Source organism: Vipera ursinii (genome assembly GCF_947247035.1).
Source record: "Vipera ursinii genome assembly, chromosome: 7".
In the NCBI taxonomy this organism is placed as follows: domain Eukaryota; kingdom Metazoa; phylum Chordata; class Lepidosauria; order Squamata; family Viperidae; genus Vipera; species Vipera ursinii.
Window position 1 is genome coordinate 71,437,617 of NC_139521.1, and position 22,407 is coordinate 71,460,023.

The 22,407-nt window shown below is 41.9% G+C and overlaps 1 protein-coding gene across 1 annotated transcript in view; it reads left to right on the forward strand.

The window, feature by feature from the left end:
• MOB1B (MOB kinase activator 1B) overlaps positions 1-22,407 on the forward strand; it is a 42,208-nt gene that overhangs the window by 7,835 nt on the left and 11,966 nt on the right. The window contains exons 2-3 of the mRNA XM_083366977.1: positions 18,178-18,344; positions 22,181-22,274. Coding sequence (XP_083223103.1) covers positions 18,178-18,344; positions 22,181-22,274 — 261 coding nt within the window. The remainder of the gene's footprint in view (positions 1-18,177; positions 18,345-22,180; positions 22,275-22,407) is intronic.

Sequence of the window (22,407 nt, forward strand, 5' to 3'; positions counted from 1 at the left end):
GCCTGTTACTCGTCCCAGCTTCTGCCAACCTAGCAGTTCGAAAGCACGTAAAAAAAATGCAAGTAGAAAAATAGGGACCACTACGGTGGGAAGGTCACAGCGTTCTGTGCGCCTTTGGCATCTACTCATGCCGGCCACATGACCACGGAGACGTCCTCGGAGAAGCGCTGGCTCTTCGGCTTTGAAACGGAGATGAGCACCGGCCCCTAGAGTTGGAAACGACTAGCATGCATGTGCAGGGGAACCTTTACCTTTACCTTTTAAGTGGAGTTATTCACACGTTTTGTACTAGAGCTCGGCAATAAAGCACAACTTAACAGCATTTGGCTTTATAGTACTTGGCAAAAGATTGTTTGACGTATCTGGGCTAGATTAGAATCTTCATCACAGATAAGAATGACGCTTTAAGCAGAACAGGCTGCGCTGGGTGATCAAAAAAAGCCAGTTTTCATAAATACGACGTTCCAGAATTTAAACTCGTGTTTTTTTTTCCTCCTAAAGGCTTATGCAGTCCTATTGGGCTTCTGTGCACGCTAAACATTTCAGAATAAGAACCACATCGTGCATTTTCTTTGATAGCTGACTAAGCTGTGTAGCCAAAATAACTTCTCACTGCTTGAAGATATGTTACATTTCTAGAACAACTGTCCTATCTTACACGTCTGAGAAAGGAAGGGCTGATTTGGGTGTTCATGTTATGACTACAAAGGACGCACAGAAGTCCCTGAATCAAGCTAACAGGATGCCTGCCAGACATTACTTACACTAAACAAGGACAAGTTTGAAGTTTGAAGATCTGCTTACTGTTTGATCTTGAGAAAGTGTTTCCTACCAAGGTCAACACTAGTTTTGTTGAATATAAGAAACTCACCATGTTCCCTAGCCTCCTTGATCCGCAACGGAAAGCCGCTTGCAGAATCAAGACTTAGCCATATCAGCTTGGTGGAAGAAGGTAACGTTCAGCTTAGTGATTTCTTTCCTACCTTATTAAAATCCAAAAAAAGCAATGGTAAAAGATTCTCTCATTGTTGGTGTGATGAGAGGTAATGTAGTGGTAGGGTTAAGATGTTGGAGTGAGATCCGGAAGCCCAGGTTGAAGCCGTGGAAAGTTGCTGGGTGATTTTTGGATAGAGAGTCATAGCACACCCAACTTCAATTAGTTGGTATTCTTAGGCTAATACTAAAAGTGGTCTCCATGAAACACATATCAGCCTCCTGGAAAACCCACCCACCCACCCACCCACCCATCCATCCATCCGTCCATGACACTTGAATGTCTTCTGGAATTTTCTGTGTGAATTTATTTGAGCCTCTAGGAATCTATTTTGGTATCTTTTCAGTTTGCATCAGTTTGCTCTCTACATGGGGCTGCCCTTGAGGACCACTCGGAGGCTTCAGCTAGTGCAGAATGCGGCCGCGCGAGTTGTGATGGGGGTTTCCCGATACTCCCATGTAACACCTCTACTCCGCGAGCTGCATTGGCTTCCGGTTGCCCTCCGGGTGAGATTCAAGGTGCTGGTAATGACCTATAAAGCCCTAAATGGCTTGGGTCCGGGATATCTGAGGGAACACCTGCTGCCGGCATCAAGCTCCCTTCGTCCAGTGCGCTCCCAACAGGGAGGGTCTTCTCAGGGTGCCGCCGGTAAAAGATTGCCGGCGGGTAACACCCAGGGGGAGGGCCTTCTCAGTGGGTGCGCCTGCCCTCTGGAACCAGCTGCCCTTGGAGCTTAGGACTGCCCCCGACCTCCGTTCATTCCGCCGGGACCTGAAGACCTGGCTCTTCGAGCTCTCTGGCCCAGGCTGAAAATTTTAATTTTAATTTTAATTGGGGTTTTTTTACTTTTTCAGGGACTGTTGTAATTATTTTTAATTGTTTTTTTTTTGTATTTCTTGTTTTAAATGCCCTGTAAACCGCCCTGAGTCTTGCGGGAAAGGGCGGTATATAAATCCAATTAAATAAATAAAATCAGATCACCAGCAGTCCTGGAGACTACAACAGATAGTCCTCCAGTTAACCATCTTTCATTTACTGACCATTTGATGTTACAACAGCCCTGGAAAAAGCGACTTAACGACCGTTTTTCACACTTGCAGCATCCCTCTTGTCGCGTGATCAAAATTCAGACACTTGGCCACTGGTTCATACTTACGACGGCTGCGCCATCCTGGAATCAGGTGATCCTGATTTTTGCGGCCTTCTGACAAGCAAAGTCAATGGGAACATCAGATTCACTTAACAACCGTGTTACTAACTTAACAACTGTCTTGATTCACTTAACAATTGTTGGAGGTTGTAAAATGGGGCAAAACTCACTTAACTGTCTCACTTAGCAGCAGAAATGTTGGCCTCAACTGTGATCATAAATCAAGGACTATCTGTATTTTATGTTCCATGGCCTTCTCTACCCTGAGATACCTCATGTTCACTTTACGAGCCCCGTGAGTCTTAACGAGCGAGGGAGTGATCTCATTCGAGGTACGAGATTCACTCCCACGAGTTTTCAAGTTACGAATGGAATGGACAGGCTCCATTACACTCGTAACTCGAGGAATACCTGTAACCTTCCCTTTTTTGAGATTGTTTGTACCAGGGGTCTTCAGCCTTGACCCATTTATGACTTCTGGATTTCAACTGCCAGAACTCCTCAGCCGGGAGTTGAAGTCCACAAGTCATAAAAGGGCCAAGTTTGAAGACCCCTGGTTTATACCAACACAATTGTGCAAGTCTGATTGTGCAGTATCTTGTCCCTCTTCTTACAGTAGTGGCCAAAATTGTGGAAACCTTTTGGGAAAATGTATTTTTGAAGTTTGATGGCTAATGACACCCCCCCTTTTTGGGAGTTGTACCTTGGTGGAGCAGTGGGCTAATGCCTCCTTAAGTAACACCAGCTGCCTGCAATTAGTGCAGGTTCAAGTCCCACCAGGCTCAAGGTTGACTCAGCCTTCCATCCTTCCCAGGTAGGTAAAATGAGGACCCAGATTGTTGGGGGCAATTAAGCTGACTTTGTAATAATGCCGCTGGGGGGCCCCAAAAGCCCTAATAAGCAGGCATATACATAGAATGAAGGCTATTGCTAAGCACATTGATTTGTGCTTCTTAGATTGTAAGCCGCCCTGAGTCTTCGGAGAAGGGCGGGATATAAATGGGAATTAAAATAAAATAAATAAAATAAAATAAAAATAAAAATATATATCAATGGAGAGATAATTTAATCGAGAATGTAATGCAACAAAGTTTGTTCAATTATCTGTACTGTGTTCTACGAAAAGTTATAGCCAAATAACCAGAAAAAGGAAGCACAACTTGCTTAGGTTGAGATCGGGTAGCTTTCCTTCATCTGATTGTCGCCAATTAGCATGAGTGTTCAGAGAGCCAATAGGGTGTCATGTTGTTTTGGCAATGAGCCAATCGGATCACAATAGGATCCAGTTATCGATGTCATGTATTGAAGCCAAGAGAAGGACATTTGTCAGCTTTCAAGTAGGTTGTTTTTTTTTTTTTTGCGTTCTTTCATTTAGTGAGCTTGTAAAACATAGAAGTAAAGTAACGGCGCAAAGAGTTGACTGGTCGCCCAGAAAGCGACATAAAATAGTATTATTAAGTGAACAAGGCTACAGTTATGAAGAAATTAGAACAGTGATGGCGAACCTTTTAGAGACCGGGTTCCCAAACTGCAACCCAAAACCCACTTATATATCGCAAAGTGCCAACACGGCAATTTAATGTGAATACTGAGGTTTTAGTTTAGAAAAAAAACACAACTCATACATTAACATCTTTTGTCTTAAAAAAAACACAATAACAAAGCTTTCAATGATACAACTTTTTACTGAAAGGTAAAAGTTTGCATTTGGCATGCTTTTGAACAATTAATGTGATTTTTGCTGTTGTATGCATGCTGATAATTTGTCTAATCTTGGCTCATACTTTGTAAGTTTGAGAGCAGCGCATGCAGCATTCAGTCATCTGTTAGTTTGTTTCTTGTGTCAGATTTGATATAATTCTAAGTTGAAAACTGCGCACTCGCTCTGGAGGCTTGTTTTGGCTAGGAACGGGTTTGAGAAATGGCTTTTTGCTATGAAAACTTAGCCAAAGAATGAGGCCCGCATGCCCACAGAGAGGGCTCCGAGTGCCCCACTCTGGCCCGCATGCCATAGGTTCACCACCACTGAATTAGAAGAAAAATTGGTGGAAACTTAACCAAAGGTGGCATTTCTACTGTACACTTTTCCCAAAAGGTTTCCACAGTTTTGGCCACTACTGTATATTCCAATGAATCAGGGAGGCATCTCTGTCTGAGCCCAGCCACTTCCGAATGTTACCTCATTGCTCTAAATTTTCAGTCCCCCCTTTTGCTTAAGTTCCCGCACATTTCTGCCGAGTCATCCTCCTTATTCCCTACAGTATAATTACATTGGATAAAAACACGGTTGTTCTTTGTCAGGCTTTTACTTTATGTAATCACTCAACTGCAGCAAATATCAGCAATGAAATTACAGCTGATAAGATTATTTTCTGTGTGGTAAAATAGCCAAGTTAGAGCTGGGTGTCTTCTTTGTGACAAACTCAGGCTTTGTGGCATCCACGTCTTCTTCAAAAACACTTGACATGGCCCACCCTTTTCCAAATCCCTGGAACAGCAATCTGCATTCTCCAAATAATAAGAAATTCTCCCTTCTCTTTCACTAGGAATGACAGAAGTGGCTTTGCGGTAATTGGCATAGGATCAATAGCTGTCTAACTCTTTGCTGAAGTTTCCCATGACTAACATTTTTTGTTTTAGCTTTAGAAATTATAAATATTTGGGCTGGAGTTGGAAGATTTAGAAACTGGAAATGAAGCATTAAACGTTTCTACTTACTGATGTCATTTTTTTTTACATTTGTAGACGTAATGCTGTAATCTGCATGTCCTTTTCATATCTCTTCAAATGAGTTCTGTTTTTCTGTTTTTAACAGCAGATTGGACAACCATTGGTCTGAAGCCTAATAGGGTTTCCTGCTTCAGCAGGGTGTCGGACTAGAAGACCTCCAAAGTCCCTTTCAACTCTATTATTCTGTTCGGTTATTCTGTTTTTGAATCATGCAAGGCCGGCTTGCTGGCAAGGACATTCATTGCCTTTGTGCTAACTGTCCTTAGCTGTCCTTATTCATTTATTTAATAAATTTACATGGCTGCCCACCTTCCAGGAGGAGTTTTGAATAGCGAACAGATTAAAAACCACAGCGCCCTAAAACACGACCGATATTTTAAACAACAAACATGGTTGCAGCCCTGATAAAATTCACATTCATCCACCCATCGCTCCATGCCAGGTCGTTCAGTATCCTGGCTCTAGCGCCTGAAAGAAAAGCCACTTACCTTTGCTAATCTCTTTACTCTGTGCTTGCTGAGAACAGGTCACCCCGTCTCCAGTTGGTTAAAGCTGCTGTATATTTAACCGTGGGGGTGGGGGCGCGATGGATGGCTGAGCGGTTGAAGAAGCTGACTTTGTCATCTGGAAAGCTGACAGCCTGGGCCAGGGTGGGCTCCCGTTACTTTAAGCCTTCTCCTGCCCACTTAGCAGTTGGAAAGCCTGCAGATGCGAGTAGATAAATAGGTAGCACTTTGGTGGAAGGTAACAGTGTTCCGTATGCCTTGACATATAGTCAAGCTCGCTATATGGCCACGGAAGCGTCTTCGGACAACCCTGCCTCCCTTGGATATGAAACAGAGATGACCACCGCCCCCTAATGTTGGATACTACCAGACAGGGAAACCTTTACCGTTATTTAACCGTGATCCTGACCTTTAAAGTGGCTTGGGATCTTTTGTTATAGAGCAGATGCCCCCAACCTTTTGGGCATCAGGGACCGGTTCAATGGAGCCAGTTTTTCCCACGGACCGGAGGGGGCATGGTTTCATGTGCTGCCTGCATCCTACGAATGGGGCTTCGCTTGTTTGCGTGGACTGGATTTTGGCATGTCGCGGACCGGTGCTGGTCCACAGACCCCTATTATAGAGTATCCCTGGTTAGTGTTAATGGCTCATAGTGTTCATGAAAAACTTGAGTTTGAGGCTGATTCATTACAGTTGCGGGATCAACTTTTAAACCTTCTCCCCGATTCACGTATTTATACATTATTTCATTTATTTTGTGGCAGCTCGTAATGAGAGCTGCACAGTCCTTGAATAGAGAACCCTTATCAGTGGCTGCTTCCCATAATGACAACAGTCCAAGCCCATGTTTGGGAACAGTATTTCTGATTATAAAATGGCATAGACAATCAAGGGAACTGCTGTTCTTGGAAGCTTTTTTTAAGAGGCTGCCTGATTAGAATGGATGATTATTTTCGTTCTAATTTGGCAAGACTGTTCTCGTGATGAAACTTGGCTTGTGTTGAAATAGCTAGTTGCGTAGCTGGTAACGTATCCAGGTTGGTAGGAAAAGGAATTTCAATTTAATGTGTGGCCATTTTGACTTCTGTGCAGTGCAAAGCAAGAAGTTTTACGCTGCCACGAAAGTTACCTCTCACAGTATGATTCGCTTAAAGTTCAAATCTAAAATAGTCTGTTGTGTTATAAAGTTAACAATTCATCTGCAATTTTAGCTGCTTGTTTTAGTATGGGATATCCACTTTCAGAATTGTCAGTTATTTTGGTTGTTATCTGCTCACTCTGCATATTTGGGTTTTGTGGAACAGGAATAAAATAAGCTTATTTTTCATTAGCATATGTATAGTACAACTGGAGCAGTGAAGAGTTTTTGCAAACCATAACAAAGAACTTCAGTGGATGGGGATCTCAGAGGGTTGTGAGAGATTACGGTAAGCTATCGATTAAAGCAAATTGTGTTTTTAGTATATTTCCTTGGAGTGGTTTATAAGTATTTAACCTGATTTATAGATGTGGTGGTCTACAAAGGCCTTCGGGTGACTGGTACTCATCTGCTTAAATTTGTGTGCCTGACAAGATAGCTAATTGTGTCCATCTGCAATTTGCTACTCCTCACCAGGTTTGGCCAGTATCCCAATCATATCAGCAATGGCCATCCGGAAGCCTGACTTCTTTAGCTGAAAAATTAAAAATAACAGCAACCACTTCCTGTTCTTTAGAAAGCTTCTCGGTTTGGTTTTGTTGTTCTATTTTGAAAAAAGGATGCAAGGCAATACTCCATATTTCGATATGAAAAATTAAAGGAGTAATAAGGGATCTTTAATAGCATAAGTTTCATAAAATTATGTGTTAAATATTTCTCATATAGCCCCCCCCCGTACAGAGAAAGGCACATAATTGCTCTAAAGTCTGATGCTTGAAGACTTTGAGGCACTCATCAAATTTGCAGATGACACCAAGCTGGCAGGAATAGCCAACACTCCAGAAGATAGGCTTAAGATACAGAAGGATCTGGACAAACACTGGGCGCTATCTAACAAAATGAAATTCAATGGTGAAAAAAGTAAGGTTCTACATTTAGGCAGGAAAAATCAAATGCACAGGTATAGTATAGGTGGTACCTTGCTCAATAGTAGTAACTGTGAGAAGGATCTCGGAGTCCTAGTAGACAATCACTTAAATATGAGCCAGCCGTGTGCTGCAGCTGCCAAAAAAGCCAACACAATGCCAGGCTGCATTAACAGAGGGATAGAATCAAGATCACGTGAAGTACTAATACCACTTTACAAAGTCTTGGTAAGGCCACACCTGGAATACTGCATCCAGTTTTGGTCACCACGATGTAAAAAAGATGTCGAGACTCTAGAAAGAGTACAGAGAAGAGCAACAAAGATGATTAGGGGGCTGGAGGCTAAAACATATAAGGAACGGTTGCTAGAATTGGGTATGTCTAGTTTAATGAAGAGAAAGGATGAGGGGGGACATAATAGCAGTGTTCCAATATCTCAGGGGCTGCCACAAAGAAGAGGGAGCCAAGCTATTCTCCAAAGCACCTGAAAGCTGGACAAGAAGCAATGGATGGAAACTAGTCAAGAAGAGAAGCAACCTAGAACTAAGGAGAAACTTCCTGACAGTCAGAACAATTAACCAGTGCAATAACCTGCCTCCAGAAGTGGTGAATGCTCCAACAATGGAAGTTTTTAAGAAGAGACTGGACAGCCATTTGTCTGAAATGGTATAGGGTTTCCTGCCTGAGCAGGGGGTTGGACTAGATGACCTCCAAGGTCCCTTCCAACTTCTTCTTCTTCTTCTTCTTCTTCTTCTTCTTCTTCTTCTTCTTCTTCTTCTTCTTCTTCTTCTTCTTCTTCTTCTTCTTCTTCTTCTTATTATTATTATTATTATTATTATTATTATTATTATTATTGGGTGCATTTATTCAAGAGGCATTGAGGTTATGGAAAAGGGAGATGTGATTTCTGTGGCTTTATTCTGTTATCTCCGGTTAGGTATGGAGAATAAAAGAGCACCAAACATTTGCTGCATTTAAGTGTAGCTTTTTGCACATGTATCCCGTGCGGTATTCCACTTCACTTTAAAAAAAAAATCACATTTCCGTTTAGATGGCTGTAGCCACACGCTTCTGTTATGAGAATATTTAATTTGCTTTCTTCCATTTCTAGTTCCTTCTCGACTCTCTTAATCGCCATTTTCAGGGTTTCCTCCCAAAGGCTGGTGTGTTTTCATTTCACCGCTGCTTTATAACAGGAAATGGGTATTTTTCTCCACCCCCCCTCAGATTCTCTTATGCCAAGATAAGAATACATCTTTCTCAGATCACAGCATATTCAGAGTTGGCTATTTCCGTCCTGGATTTAACTTGGGCGATTCACTTAACACCTGGCTACACACAGGCAAAAAGCCAGGGGTGTTTTAACTTTACCAGAAACGGTCTTAAAGTAATCAAGGGCCAGGTTATAAAACAGATTTCTTGTTCTTTGAATAGGTCTGCATCTCAGTTTACAGTTGTAAATACACTTGACTGGCGAGTAAGCGCAGTTAAACCCAGAAAGGTTTTAAGTCTGTTTATGCCGTCATAAAATTCAGCAGTTAGTATATGTTTCTGGAAAGTGGCCTGACTAATTTTTATTTGAACCCTTACCTCCTTGCATTGCTTCAACCTTGAAACAATTTCTGTTGTTTTCTGTTGAAATTGAGAATTTTAATTTTAATTTTAATTATTTTAATTTTAATTGGGGTTTTTACTCTTTCAGGGGCTGTTATAATCTTTTTAATTGTTTTTAATTTTTGTATTTCTTGTTTTAATTCCCTGTCAACCGCCCTGAGTCCTTCGGGAAAGGGCGGTATACAAATCCAATAAAATGAAATAAATAAATGTGAGTGCGGTCATCTTCATTAGCCTTTCTCCCCGTTCCTTTTGCCTCTGATTCCTTCCTTCCTTCCTTCCTCTTTCTTAGCTGTTATTGTTTTGTCTGTTTCCTTTCTGTAAATATTTTCTGTAAGATTCCATCTTTGCATTGGAATTTCTTCCTTCAACCTCCTCCTCCAGCGTTTGTCCTGTGTGAATTGACAGTCAGCACTGAACGAATTCTGAAGCTTCGCAATTTAATTTATTAGGAATCTTAAGGGATTCAATATAAATTATAACATGTTTGTTTACAGTGCAGTAGTTTCCAGCTGCAGCTGTCTACTCTCCGTGTTAGATTGTCCAATATTGACAATCGAGTATCTATGCTGTACAGGGAGAGAATGTGAATTGTGCAAAGTAAAAAAAACGTTGTGGTGTTCACTTTGTGCTTGCCAAAAGAGACTCTTAGAAAAGCTAGGAAGATTTAAAGCTTTACCTCCCTTTCCTTTCCTGTTTAACATACCTAGACATCATTCAGAGTTTCCCAGTGACTGCCCACTTTTTAAGTCTTTTTGGATGTATTTGAGTCTCTTCGAGGGGATGTGAAAGGGAATGTATGGTGAATTAACGTCAAACCTATTTGATTTATTTTTATTTACTAATCAAACTTATATGGCTGTCCACATCATGAAAGTGACTCTAGGGTGATGTACAACAGTAATGAAACAATCATTGCTTGAGCATTATATAATAATTATTTTTAAAAGAATTAAAAATTATAGAAGCTAAAACAGGAAAAGAGAATAATAGACAGATGTTAATAATAAAGGAGCCATTTGACAAGTTCATCTGTCCCCTGGGGTCCCCAGACCTGCTGGATTGTAACCACATCTTGAGAGACCTTCAGAACCTCAAGAGTATAGGTAGTCCTCAACTTATGGCCACAGTTGGAACCAGTTGGAATTTCCGTTGCAAGGTAGGGTGATTGTTCAGTGAGTTACGCCTGATTTTATGACCTTCCCCCCCCCCCATGGTTGTTAAGTGAATCACGCAGCTGTTAAGTTCATCTGACTTCCCCCACTGACTTTGCTTGTTGGAAGCCAGCTGGAAGGTTGCAAATGGCGACCGCATGACCCCAGAACGCTTCCAACTGTCATAGGTACATGGCAGCTGCTAAGCATTCAAATTTATCATCACACATCTATGCGGATGCTGCCATGGTCATACGTACAAGGAATGGTCCTAGGTTTAATGAAGAGAAGGACGAGGGGGGACATGATAGCAGCGTTCCAGTATCTCAGGGGCTGCCCCAAAGAAGAGGGAGTCAAGCTATTCTCCAAAGCACCTGAAGGCAGGACAAGAAGCAACAGATGGAAACTAATCAAGGAGAGAAGCAACCTAGAACTAAGGAGAAACTTCCTGACAGTTAGAAGAATTAACCAGTGGAACAACCCACCTCCAGAAGTGGTGAATGCTCCAACACTGGAAGTTTTTAAGAAGAGACTGGACTGCCATTTGTCTGAAATGGTATAGGGTTTCCTGCCTGAGCAGGGGGTTGGACTAGAGGACCTCCAAGGTCCCTTCCAACTTTAGGGAAAAAAACAAGCACCTTTTTCAGTGCCATTGTAACTTTCAATAGTCATGAATGAATAATGGGCCAGCCTTGGTTTTTTTTTTCTTATTTCGGTAATCTTTGCAATTCTTAGCTCCCAACCCAAGCATCATCTTTGATTTCTTTGGTTGCATGTGGTGTTTCTTAAACTCTGATTTTGCCTTTGGGGTTGATCTGATCAAGCTTTCTCTCGTTATCCAGTCGTTTTTCCTGTACGTCTTACCTAATGTATGATCATCCCCTGGCATAAAGCTATTCTTTGGGTTGAAATTTTAAGACCACGTGGATTACGTGGAACAGCTGAGAGAAAAAACCAGTAATGCTTCCGGATTGTCTTAAATTTTGCTGCTAGACGTTCTTTGCAGGGGTGTCGGACAAGCATCCCTCCGTTTCAAAACAAACCCTTTTCATTAAGTTTGTAAGGAAGCATCAGTGTTTTGTTATTACATCCCACAATTATTTCAGACGCATTTGATCCTTCAGTGTTGTTTTAGCCTTTGCAATCACATGCCGATATATTGTGCACTCTGAGATCTCAATTACCAACTTCATGGACAAATCCACTCTTTTTATTTCCTATCCTTTCTATATGGATTTTTGTGTGTGTGTGTGTGTGTGTGTGTGTGTGTGTTTTCCTTTCAGGGGTGTAATTTTGGCTCAGTCAGATCGTGTGATTTTGAAATGTGTTGAGTTTCTCAATTTAATCAGAAGGCTGATGTTCGGAGGTCTCCAGAATCTTATTATTTTAACATACCAACATTATCCTGGGTTTGCGTTCTTTTTTGCTTTCCCTTTTTGGATTTTTCCTTAAGCTTTTTTTTTTCTACGTCATTAATTTTCTCCTCCTTTTCCGAATAGGCACAAAAATCTACATTTTTCCTCTTCTTTGGGTCTGCAGATTTCCATGTTAATAATTCCCGTACATAGCCCCTATCTGTCTATATGGCATTGTGTGTCCAAACTGATAAGTGGTGGGGTGTTGTTGGTTTTTTTTTTTGCGTTAACACCGTAAGCTACCTATATGTGTATCTTGATTGTTTAAATGTTTTGTGGCATTCATTTTTGCATTTGTAACTTTCACCTCCACACCACCTGCCGTTTCTAAGACTTGGTTATGCATGCCTTCCTGTTTATGCATACATGTCTGGGGATCTGCATGTATCATGTATCCGTGCAGCTCCTGGTTTTCCAACTTTACCATGACCCACGTTGCCCAACCTGATCCTTCAGTGACTTGACGCCTTTTTCCCATCTTTTATTTTATTCTGTAAGGAAAGAGATGTTCTTTGCTACTTTCCACCCTCTGGTTCTTCAATTTGTCTACAGCCTCCTCCTAGCTTTGTTGACTATATGGTCTAGTGCAGGGGTAGGCAACCTCGGCTCTTTTATGACTCATGGACTTCAACTCCCAGAATTCCTGAGTCAGTCCATGAGTCATAAAAGAGCCAAGGTTGCCTACCCCTGGTGTAGGTGGTTCCTTGCTTAATAGTAGCAACTGTGAGAGGGATCTCAGAGTCCTAGTGGACAATCACTTAAATATGAGCCAGCAGTGTGCTGCAGCTGCCAAAAAAGCCAACACAGTGCTAGGCTGCATTAACAGAGGGATAAAATCAAGATCACGTGAAGTACTAATACCACTTTACAATGCCTCGGTAAGGCCACACTTGGAATACTGCATCCAGTTTTGGTCACCACGATGTAAAAAAGATGTTGAGACCCTAGAAAGGGTACAGAGAAGAGCAACAAAGATGATCAGGGGACTAGAGGCTAAAACATATAAAGAACGGTTGCTGGAATTGGATATGTGTAGCTTAATGAAGAGAAGGGCGAGGGGGGACATGATAGCAGTGTTCCAATGTCTCAGGGGCTGCCCCAAAGAAGAGGGAGTCAAGCTATTCTCCAAAGCGCCTGAAGGCAAGACAAGAAGGAACGGATGGAAACTCATCAAGGAGAGAAGCAACCTAGAACTAAGGAGAAACTTCCTGACAGTTAGAACAATTAACCAGTGGAACTACCTGCCTCTAGAAGCGGTGAATGCTCCAACACTGGAAGTTTTTAAGAAGTTGTCCGAAATGGTATAGGGTTTCCTGCCTAGGGGGTTGGACTAGATGACCTCCAAGGTCCCTTCCAACTTTATTATTATTGTTGTTGTTAAGCTGGCTGGTGTCTTTGGTCCAACCACTAGGAGGCTGTGACTTCTAATCCCACTTTCGGCATGAAAGCTGGCTGGATTGACCTTGGGCCAGTCACTCTGTCAGCCCAACTCACCTCACAGGGTTGTTGTGAAGAAAATAGGAAGTAGAGGGAATATTGACTTATTTATAAAAGTAATAGAAGTGTATAAAAATGACAGGTTTTTAAAAAAAATATTTGAGGGAAACCTAATATTTTTAGGGTAAATGCGGCATAACAGATAATGAGGTTGTTATAAAATTTATGGATGACACTGAGAAAGTATACGGTCAACTATTTTTCTCACTGGATTAAGGTGACCAGCAGAGAATGCAAGGCAGACAAAGAGCATATTTTCTATAATGTTTACCAGTTCACATAATTCACTGCTGTAATAGTCAGCAGCTCAAGAGAATTTTAAAAAGGGATTTGACAGATTCATTATGAACCAGTTTATGGACTGTTTTCCCAAGTTGTCTAAGTAAGATCATATTTTATCTTGTTTCTCCTTGATTTTTTTTAAAGAGAGGTTTGCCAGCCATAGATGAAATAATTACTACTTACCAAACTCCCTTATCTTGGATGTTCTCCAGATGTTTCGATTTTACTGTCCAGATATCTCAGCATTAATTCTGGGAGTTGAAGTCAGCATATTGGTTTTGGTGTGATCAAGGCTGAATTCAGAGGGCCTTAAAGGTACAGCAGTGTAGAATTTCAGACATATTTTCATTCTTTAGTGATAAATTATGTTTTTGTTCAAAACAAGTAATATTTTATAGTCACCTTACTATAAAAGCTTAATGTTGCTTTTTTTTAGTTTTGGAGGCCACGCTATTACTTATATAGTTCAGTTATCTCTTACTTTTTGTTTGATTGCAGGTAATTTTTTTAAAAAAATCAGAGGTACTTTTCTTAACACTTGTACCGCTGTTTATGAAGTGTGAACCTGGCTATTCATAATCATAATCAAAATAGTAAAGTTGGAAGGGACCTTGGAGGTCATCTAGTCCAACCCCCTGCTCAGGCAGGAAACCCTATACCATTACAGACAAATGGCTGTCCAATCTCTTCTTTAAAAACCTACAGTGATGGAGCATTCACATCTTCTGGAGGCAGGTTGTTCCACTGGTTAATTGTTCTGACTGTCAGGAAGTTTCTCCTTAGTTCTAGGTTGCTTCTCTCCTTGATGAGTTTCCATCCGTTGCTTCTTGTCCTGCCTTCGGGCGCTTTGGAGAATAGCTTGACTCCCTCTTCTCTGGGGCAGCCCCTGAGATACTGGAAGACTGCTGTCATGTCCCCCCTCATCCTTCTCTTCATTAAACTACACATATCCAATTCCAGCAACCGTTCCCTATATGTTTTAGCCTCCAGTCCCCTAATCATCTTTGTTGCTCTTTTCTGCACTCTTTCTAGAGTCTCAACATCTTTTTTACATCATAGTGACCAAAACTGGCTGCAGTATTCCAAGTGTGGCCTTACCAAGGCATTGTAAAGTGGTATTAATACTTCACATGATCCTGATTCTATCCCTCTGTTAATGCAGCCTAGCACTGTGTTGGCTCTTTTGGCAGCTGCAGCACACGGCTGGCTCATATTGAAGCGATTGTCCACTAGGACTCAGAAGAAGCTTTCTGTCTTTACCTGTATATGAGTGATGAAGTAATAAGGAAAATACTTAGTCAGAGATAGGTGAATTTTCATAACCGGGATTTAAATAAAATTGTGAGTGCATATTTTTTTTACCTGTTTTATGTCTGGAAGCTGAAGCGTGTGGAATGTACCGTAAGCTGCTAAAATACAGGCACAAACTTTGTGCTGAAAAATGTGTTCTCCTCATAACTTGCTTTAAAGTGTCAGCCAAAAAGTGGAAGTATGGTTTTGAATATGTAATTTAGGAAGGGAGAGTAAGCATTGGGGAGGTACAGTTCCTGTTGGCTGTATGGTAAAAGCGGAAGTAGGCAACTTTAACAAACATTTCAGACCTTTAAAAAATGTTGAAGGACCCTGCATTTGTCATTTCGCTGGGAATGAGAATAAAACTTGACGCGTCCTGGAAGATTTGGCTTCTCTTAAAAAACCAAAAATGAGATACTCCAATTGAAATAAACCTGTGTTTGTTGTTGTTAGCTGCGAAGTCGTGTCCGACCCATCGCGACCCCATGGACAACGTTCCTCCAGGCCTTCCTGTCCTCTACCATCTTCTGGAGTCCCTTTAAGCTCACGCCTACTGCTTCAGTGACTCCATCCAGCCACCTCATTCTCTGTCGTCCCCTTCTTCTCTTGCCCTCAACCTTTCCCAGAATTAGGCTCTTCTCCAGTGAGTCCTTCCTTCTCATTAGGTGGCCAAAGGATTTGAGTTTCAGCTTCAGGATCTGGCCTTCTAAAAAGCAGTCAGGGTTGATCTCCTCTAGGACTGACCGGTTTGATCGCCTTGCAGTCCAAGGGACTCGCAGGAGTCTTCTCCAGCACCAGAGTTCAAAGGCCTCAATTCTTTGGCGCTCAGCCTTTCTTATGGTCCAACTTCCACTGCCATACATTGCAGCTGGGAAGACCATGGCCTTGACTATACACACTTTTGTTGGCAGGGTGATGTCTCTGCTTTTTAGTGTGCTGTCTAGATTTGCCATGGCTTTCCTCCCCAGGAGCAAGCGTCTTTTAATTTCTTGGCTACAGTCCCCATCTGCAGTGATCTTGGAGCCCAGGAAAATAAAATCTGTCACTGCCTCCATTTCTTCCCCATCTATTTGCCAGGAATTGAGAGGGCCGGATGCCATGATCTTGGTTTTCTTAATGTTGAGTTTCAACCCAACTTTTGCACTCTCCTTCTTCACCCGCAACAAGAGACTCTTCAGTTCCTCTTCACTTTCTGCCATTAGAGTGTTTCTGACTTGCTTTCAAAAGAAAAGCAAAGGTCTAGAAACATAGTCTCCATACGTTGGGGAGAGAACCTAATTATACATTTCCTATCTAGAATCATAGGAAGTTAAACCAGACTATAGTTGTTTTCTTTTAGAAATGATTTGGACAAGCCTGTTAACCCAGCGTTTATATGGGCTAAGCCCTTGTTCAGAATAAGATTGTATCTCAGAATGCCTATTACAGTGCTGTTTCCCCCCCCCACACACCTCCCTTTTAAATAAACCCTTACCTTTTTTTTAATTGGTTCTGAAGCCTTATTGATTTTATTGTGTCATACTTAAGGCTGTGGTAAAAAATGTTCTGTAAATCACTCTAGAGACTTTCCTAGCAGCAGGAAAGGTAAGGAAATGAAATATATCTTTAACTAGTGCTACTGTGCTCCTCCACTCTAATATCTTTTCTCAAAATTAAACACTAACAATAACAGAGTTGGAAGGGACCTCGGAGGTCATCTAGTCCAACCCCCCCCCCCCCCCGTTCAAGCAGGAGACCCTATACCATTCCAGACAAAAATGGCTGTCCAGTCTCTTCTGGAGCACCCACAACTTCTGAAGGGAAGCCTTTCCACTGCTTAATTGTTCTCCCTGTTAGGAAATTTCTCCTTAATTCCGGGTTGCTTCTCTCCTTGATTAGTTTCCATCCGTTGCTTCTTGTCGTGCCTTCTTGTGCTTTGGAGAATAGGTTGTCCCCCCCCTTCTTCTTTGGGGCAGCCCCTCAAATATTGGAAGACTGCTATCATGTCACCCCTGGTCCTTCTCTTCATTAAACTAGACATGCCCGATTCCTGCAACCGTTCGTCATATATTTTAGTCTTCAGTCCCCTAATCACCTTTGATCCTCTTCTCTGCAGTCTTTCCAGGGTTTCAACACGTGCCCAGTTCCTTTTCTCTTCTCAACTGTCTCCAGTCACTCTTATCAATCTTCTTGTTGTGTCTGCTTCATTTTTGTTCTAGAAGCATAATTTGAGAAGGAGGTACCCATTTTTAGGGTGATAAGAAGCTTTCCTCTTCTAATAATGCTGTTTTGATCTACAGTAAGGTGTTGTTAGGGACATGGTGGCTCAGTGGGTTAGGACGCTGAGCCTGTCGATCAGAGGGTCGGCAGTTTGGCAGGTCGAATCCCGAGTGCCGAGTGAGCGCCTGTTACTCGTCCCAGCTTCTGCCAACCTAGCAGTTCGAAAGCACGTAAAAATGCAAGTCGAAAAATGGGGACCAGTCCGGTGGGAAGGTAACAGCGTTCCGTGCGCCTTTGGCGTCTAGTCATGCCGGCCACATGACCACGGAGACATTCTCGGACAAGCGCTGGCTCTTCGGCTTTGAAACGGAGATGAGCACTGGCCCCTAGAGTTGGAAACGACTAGCATGCATGTGCGGGGGAACCTTTACCTTTACCTTTTTAAGGTGTTGTTGTTGTTTTTTAAAGCATAGGTCTGGTAGTCCTCAACTTACAGTTGTTTGTATAATGACCATTCAAAATTACAATACTGGGGAAAAAGTGTCCAGTTTTCACACCTACGACCATTGCAGCATCCCCACGGTCAGGTGATCAAAATTTTGGCTACCAGCAATCAAGGTCAATAGGAGAAGCCAGATGTGCTTAGTGACCACACCATTCACCTAACAGTTGCAGAGATTTGCTTAACAACTGTGACGAAAAGGCGGTAAAATGGGGCCGTACTCACTTATCAACCTGCTTAGCAATGAACATGTTGGGGTCGGTTGTGGTTGCAATTGAAGGCCATGTGTTTCCAGGCAACAAAATATTGCCATCTCAGAACATTGAAATCTTGAGGGGATTTGACAGTTTCACGGATAATTGTTTTAATCAGGTTTTTTAAATTATTATTTAATTGGGGGAGGGTTTGCGGGCGGCATCTAGGTTGGATGCAACAATGCTGACCTCCGGGGAGGGATCTTAATCTTATTTATCCATATGTAACTCTTTATAATGTGTGGGGAACGGGGGGGGGGGGGGGCAGGGAAGGAATGTTTTTTAACCAAGAACGTGTGAGACTAGACCAGGGGTCTTCAAACGTAGCCCTTTTATGACTTGTGGACTTCAACTCCCAGAATCCCTCAGCTAGGCACGCTGGCTGAGGAATTCTGGGAGTTGAAGTCCTCAAGGGCCAAGTCTGAAGACCTCTGGACTAGAACGAAGATCCTTGTAAAAATTATTTCTCTGCTTCTAGTGCCCAGCATTCTCTGAGGCCAAAATCTCCTTTTCCTTTTGCAGTGGTAGCCGCTCTTCTAAAACTTTTAAACCAAAGAAGAACATTCCGGAAGGCTCCCACCAATATGAGCTGCTGAAACATGCGGAGGCAACTCTTGGAAGTGGCAACTTACGGATGGCTGTTATGCTGCCGGAAGGCGAAGATCTAAATGAATGGGTTGCCGTGAACAGTAAGGAGTCTCCCTTTGTTCTGTATATGTTTTCAGCACTGATGCATGAAGAAAGCACTTTTTTTTGCCTTTAATGGAATCCATTTCTCCTGGAATTGGTCAACTAGGCATCTAAAGAACTTAAAAATTTGAATAAAGGACAGAAGTACACATTGGGAATAACCACTTCCATTTTAAACATTCTTTCAGCTGTATCTGCTCATCCCAACATTTGCAGTTTGGGAGCTGCAGATCCTTAATTTTTTATTTTTATTTTATTTAATCCTATTTATATCCCGCCCTTCTCCAAAGACTCATGGCGGCTTACAATCTAAGCACAAATCAAATGTGCTTAGCAATAGCCTTCATTCTATGTATATACCTGCTTACTAGGGCTTTCGCCCCCCCCCCCCCAAGCGGCATTATTACAAAGTCAGCTTATTGCCCCCAACAATCTGGCTATTGTACAGGATATAGTATAATATAAATGAATGAGTTGAAAATATTGATAGATCATTATTATCATTTTCCTCTCATGTAAGGCAGCAGTAACAATGAGGTGACAATAAGGACATTTTCCCAAGTCATAGGATGTTTGCATAGAAAGGAGTTGTTTTTTTCCACCCCACAGAAACATAACCTAGATGTTTTGTCACACTAAGAAACCTTCGGTCCACGTGTTAATTGTCTTCTCTGTCATTTTGAATAACAGGTTGTGCATGAAACCGAAAATTTATTTTGTTTTAAAGTCAGAACAAAACTGCCTCACTCCATTCCTTCCAGCGCAGTGATTGAGTTGGTTGTGTTTTGTTGGGACAAAACTCAAAGTGACTTAGAGCTTTTCACTCATGGAATATGTCCATTTGGCTTTGTGCACAGATCACTTAAAACAGTCAAATTTTAAGGATGGTCTGCTCATTTCAAGCTTGTTTTCTATGGCAGAAACGTTATAAATATTGCGATTTGAAATGACTTTGGTTCTGACACTGAAATTCTGGGAAAATGTGAGCTTGAGCTCAGAATATTTATAGTGGCCGTGTTGAGCTCCCATGTTAGTAACTCACAATGCTTGCACAGCAATTCATTCCGCTGCAGATTAAATTTCTACAGGTACTCCTTGACTTACGACCACATTGAAGTGCAACATTTCTGTTGCTAAGTGAAACGTTTGTTAAGAGAGTTTTGCCCCATTTTATAACCTTTCTTGCCACAGTTGTTAAGTGAATCACTGCAGTTGCTAAATTAGTATCACAACTGATCCCAACATTTCTTTTGTTAAGTGAGACGTTTCTAAGTGAATTTTGCCACGGTTGTTAAGTGAATCACTGCAGTAATTTAGCGACACAGTTGTTAAGTGAATCTGGGTCCCTCGCTGACTTTGCTTGTCAGAAGGTTGCAAAAGGTGACCACGTGACCCCAGGACTCTGCGACCGTCATAAATATGAGTCAGTTGCCAAGTGTCTAAAGTTTGAGCACGCAACCGTGCAGATGCTGATATGGCCGTAAGTGTGAAAAATGATCATAAGTCACTTTGGTGCCGTTGCAATAGTCGCTAACTGGGCTGTTGTAAATCGAGGACCACAGGCCTGTAATCCCAAAATGATTCTTCTCCCACTAACTAAACTGCCAAATGAAGTATTCTCCTCCCCCCAGTATAAATGAACCCTCCCTTTTTATTTATTTTACAATGTTTGTAAGCCACTCATCATCATGAATCTGGATGACGGAACAAGCTAGCACAGAGGCCCCCAACCTTTTGGGCACCAGGGACCGGTTCCGTGGAGAAAGGTTTTTCCACGGACTGCAGTGTGTGTGTGGTTTTGTGTGCTGCCTGCATCCCACGGATGGGGCTTTGCTTGTTTGTGTGGACCGGTTGCTGGCATGCTGTGGCCCGGTGCCCGTCCACGGACTGGGGGGTTGGGGACCCCTGACCTAGCAAACTGTAACGGAGTAAAAGCACTACAGCCAAAAGCAGAAAGTTGGTTTAGAATACGGTTAAAAGTAAACGGGAAGCTAAAGAGCTATTCAGGTGGCCTTAAAGAACGGAAATTTTGTTCCGCTTTGAATTTATGGCAGGACGATTTGACCAGGCACATTTGTGCAGCAAAGATTAAGCTTCTCCCCCTTGCTGAATTCTGCTGGAAATGAAGCTGGCTTAAGAAACGGTTGTCTGGATTCAATCTGTTCCTTGGTTTTGGCAGCAATGCCAGCCAGATGTTCTGTCTGGACCAACGTTACCATGGTTCCTGACTGGGTTATTTTTAGCTGAAATATACCAAAAGGAAAATACAATAAACAGAACTCATATTAACGATGTACTGATTCTAGAGTTTAAAAAGAAAGAAAGAAAGAAAAGAAATCGGCGCTAGTCAATTCGTTTAAATAAAACTAAAAAAGGCCCATATAACATAAATTTGATTTCCCAGTTGGTGAATTCCCCTCCTTCCCCCCCCCCCCCCACTTCCTACTCATGCTTTTAAAGCAAGGATTAGTCATGTTCCTTTGTGGACATGTGGTCTCCATTTACTTGTTTCCACCATGGTTTACTAGTCTCACAAAAGACATTTGGCAGTTTTACCATTCTTACTTTCACTTGAGCTACCCATTCAGTTGAGTAGACCGTCCTCATAACTGGCTGTTTTAAGGGATCTGTCTACAAAGCCGAATGGTCCTTTTCCATGAGCGAAAACCTTGACGTCGCTTTGAGTTTTGTTCCAATAAACCGGAACAGGTCTGTTCAGGCTTACCACTTTTCCTATTCCGTCATCATCGGGTTGATGAAAGGGAAATGCAAAAGACTGTTCGACCGCACATTGGCCATCACTTTTGTTTTGGGAAAGAAATAATAGTAAGGGTTATCACTTCTCAATTTATAAGCCTTTTTCTTTGTTACAAGCCAGGTGCTTGTCCCTCGCTTGTCGCTTACAAAAAACAGCCAAACTTGCAGGGACCATCGAATGAAAAGAACAAACTTCGTTATTGCAGGATAAAATATTATCCCTGTCGTTCTTATTTTTCCCTAGCTTCTGTACTTTCAAAATGGAATTGGTGTGTGTGTGTGTGTGTGTGTGTGTGTGTGTGTGTGTGTAGAGAGAGATGATGATTAGATAGGAGAGAGAGAGAGAGAGAGAGATACAGATAGATAAAGATATAGAGATAGGTAGGTAGGTAGACAGACAGACAGACAGAGACAGACATAATGGATAGATAGTGATAGACTTATAATGGAAGATAGATAGATAGATACTCAGTTAATGCATTAATTGATTCAAGGCTGCATTTTGAAATGGTTTTGTACCGGTTCTTCCGAAAAACAAATGGAAAATTTGCAAGAGCAAAACGAGGACAAGGCACGCTATTTAATATCAATAGCTTTCTGCTTGATTGATAGAGGGGTAGTTGAAAACACGAAGGGTCTCTGGCAATTTTAGAAAGGATTTGCTCGGCCTATGCCTGCCAATGTGAATTCAGTCAGAAACCTGGGTCTTTAATGTCCAAGTAAAACATTCATTCCAACCGGCTTCATTAATTTATCCTTGGTTTGCTAGCTTCTTGAAGAGACGCAACCGCAACCCGAATTATATGCCAGCAAAAATACACTTTGGGATAGAGCTGCAATGTCTGCTTTATTTTAAGCAATTCTAATTCTTGTACTCGCAATCTCGTGAGGAATTATATCCTGGTTCTTGAACTTTTTAAAAACATTGGGTGTATTTCAGATGACCATTTCCTGTGGATTCTATGGTGATCAGTTTTGCTGAAAAAGACACAGGATATTGTCTAGTTTGGGGGGGCAGGGGGGATTTCCCCCCAGTAGTTGGTTGCTAAATGGAATGTTCTTTTTTTTTCTTTGATAGCTGTGGACTTCTTTAACCAGATCAACATGCTTTATGGGACAATTACAGACTTCTGCACAGAAGAGAGCTGTCCAGTGATGTCTGCAGGGCCAAAGTATGAACTTCATCCATACTTAACTTGTGTCAGTCAAAGTACCCATGTTTTCCCGAAAATAAGACCGGGTCTTTTTTTTTTTTTTGCCTCCAAAAGAGGCACCAGGTTTTATTTTCGGGGAGATGTCTTAACC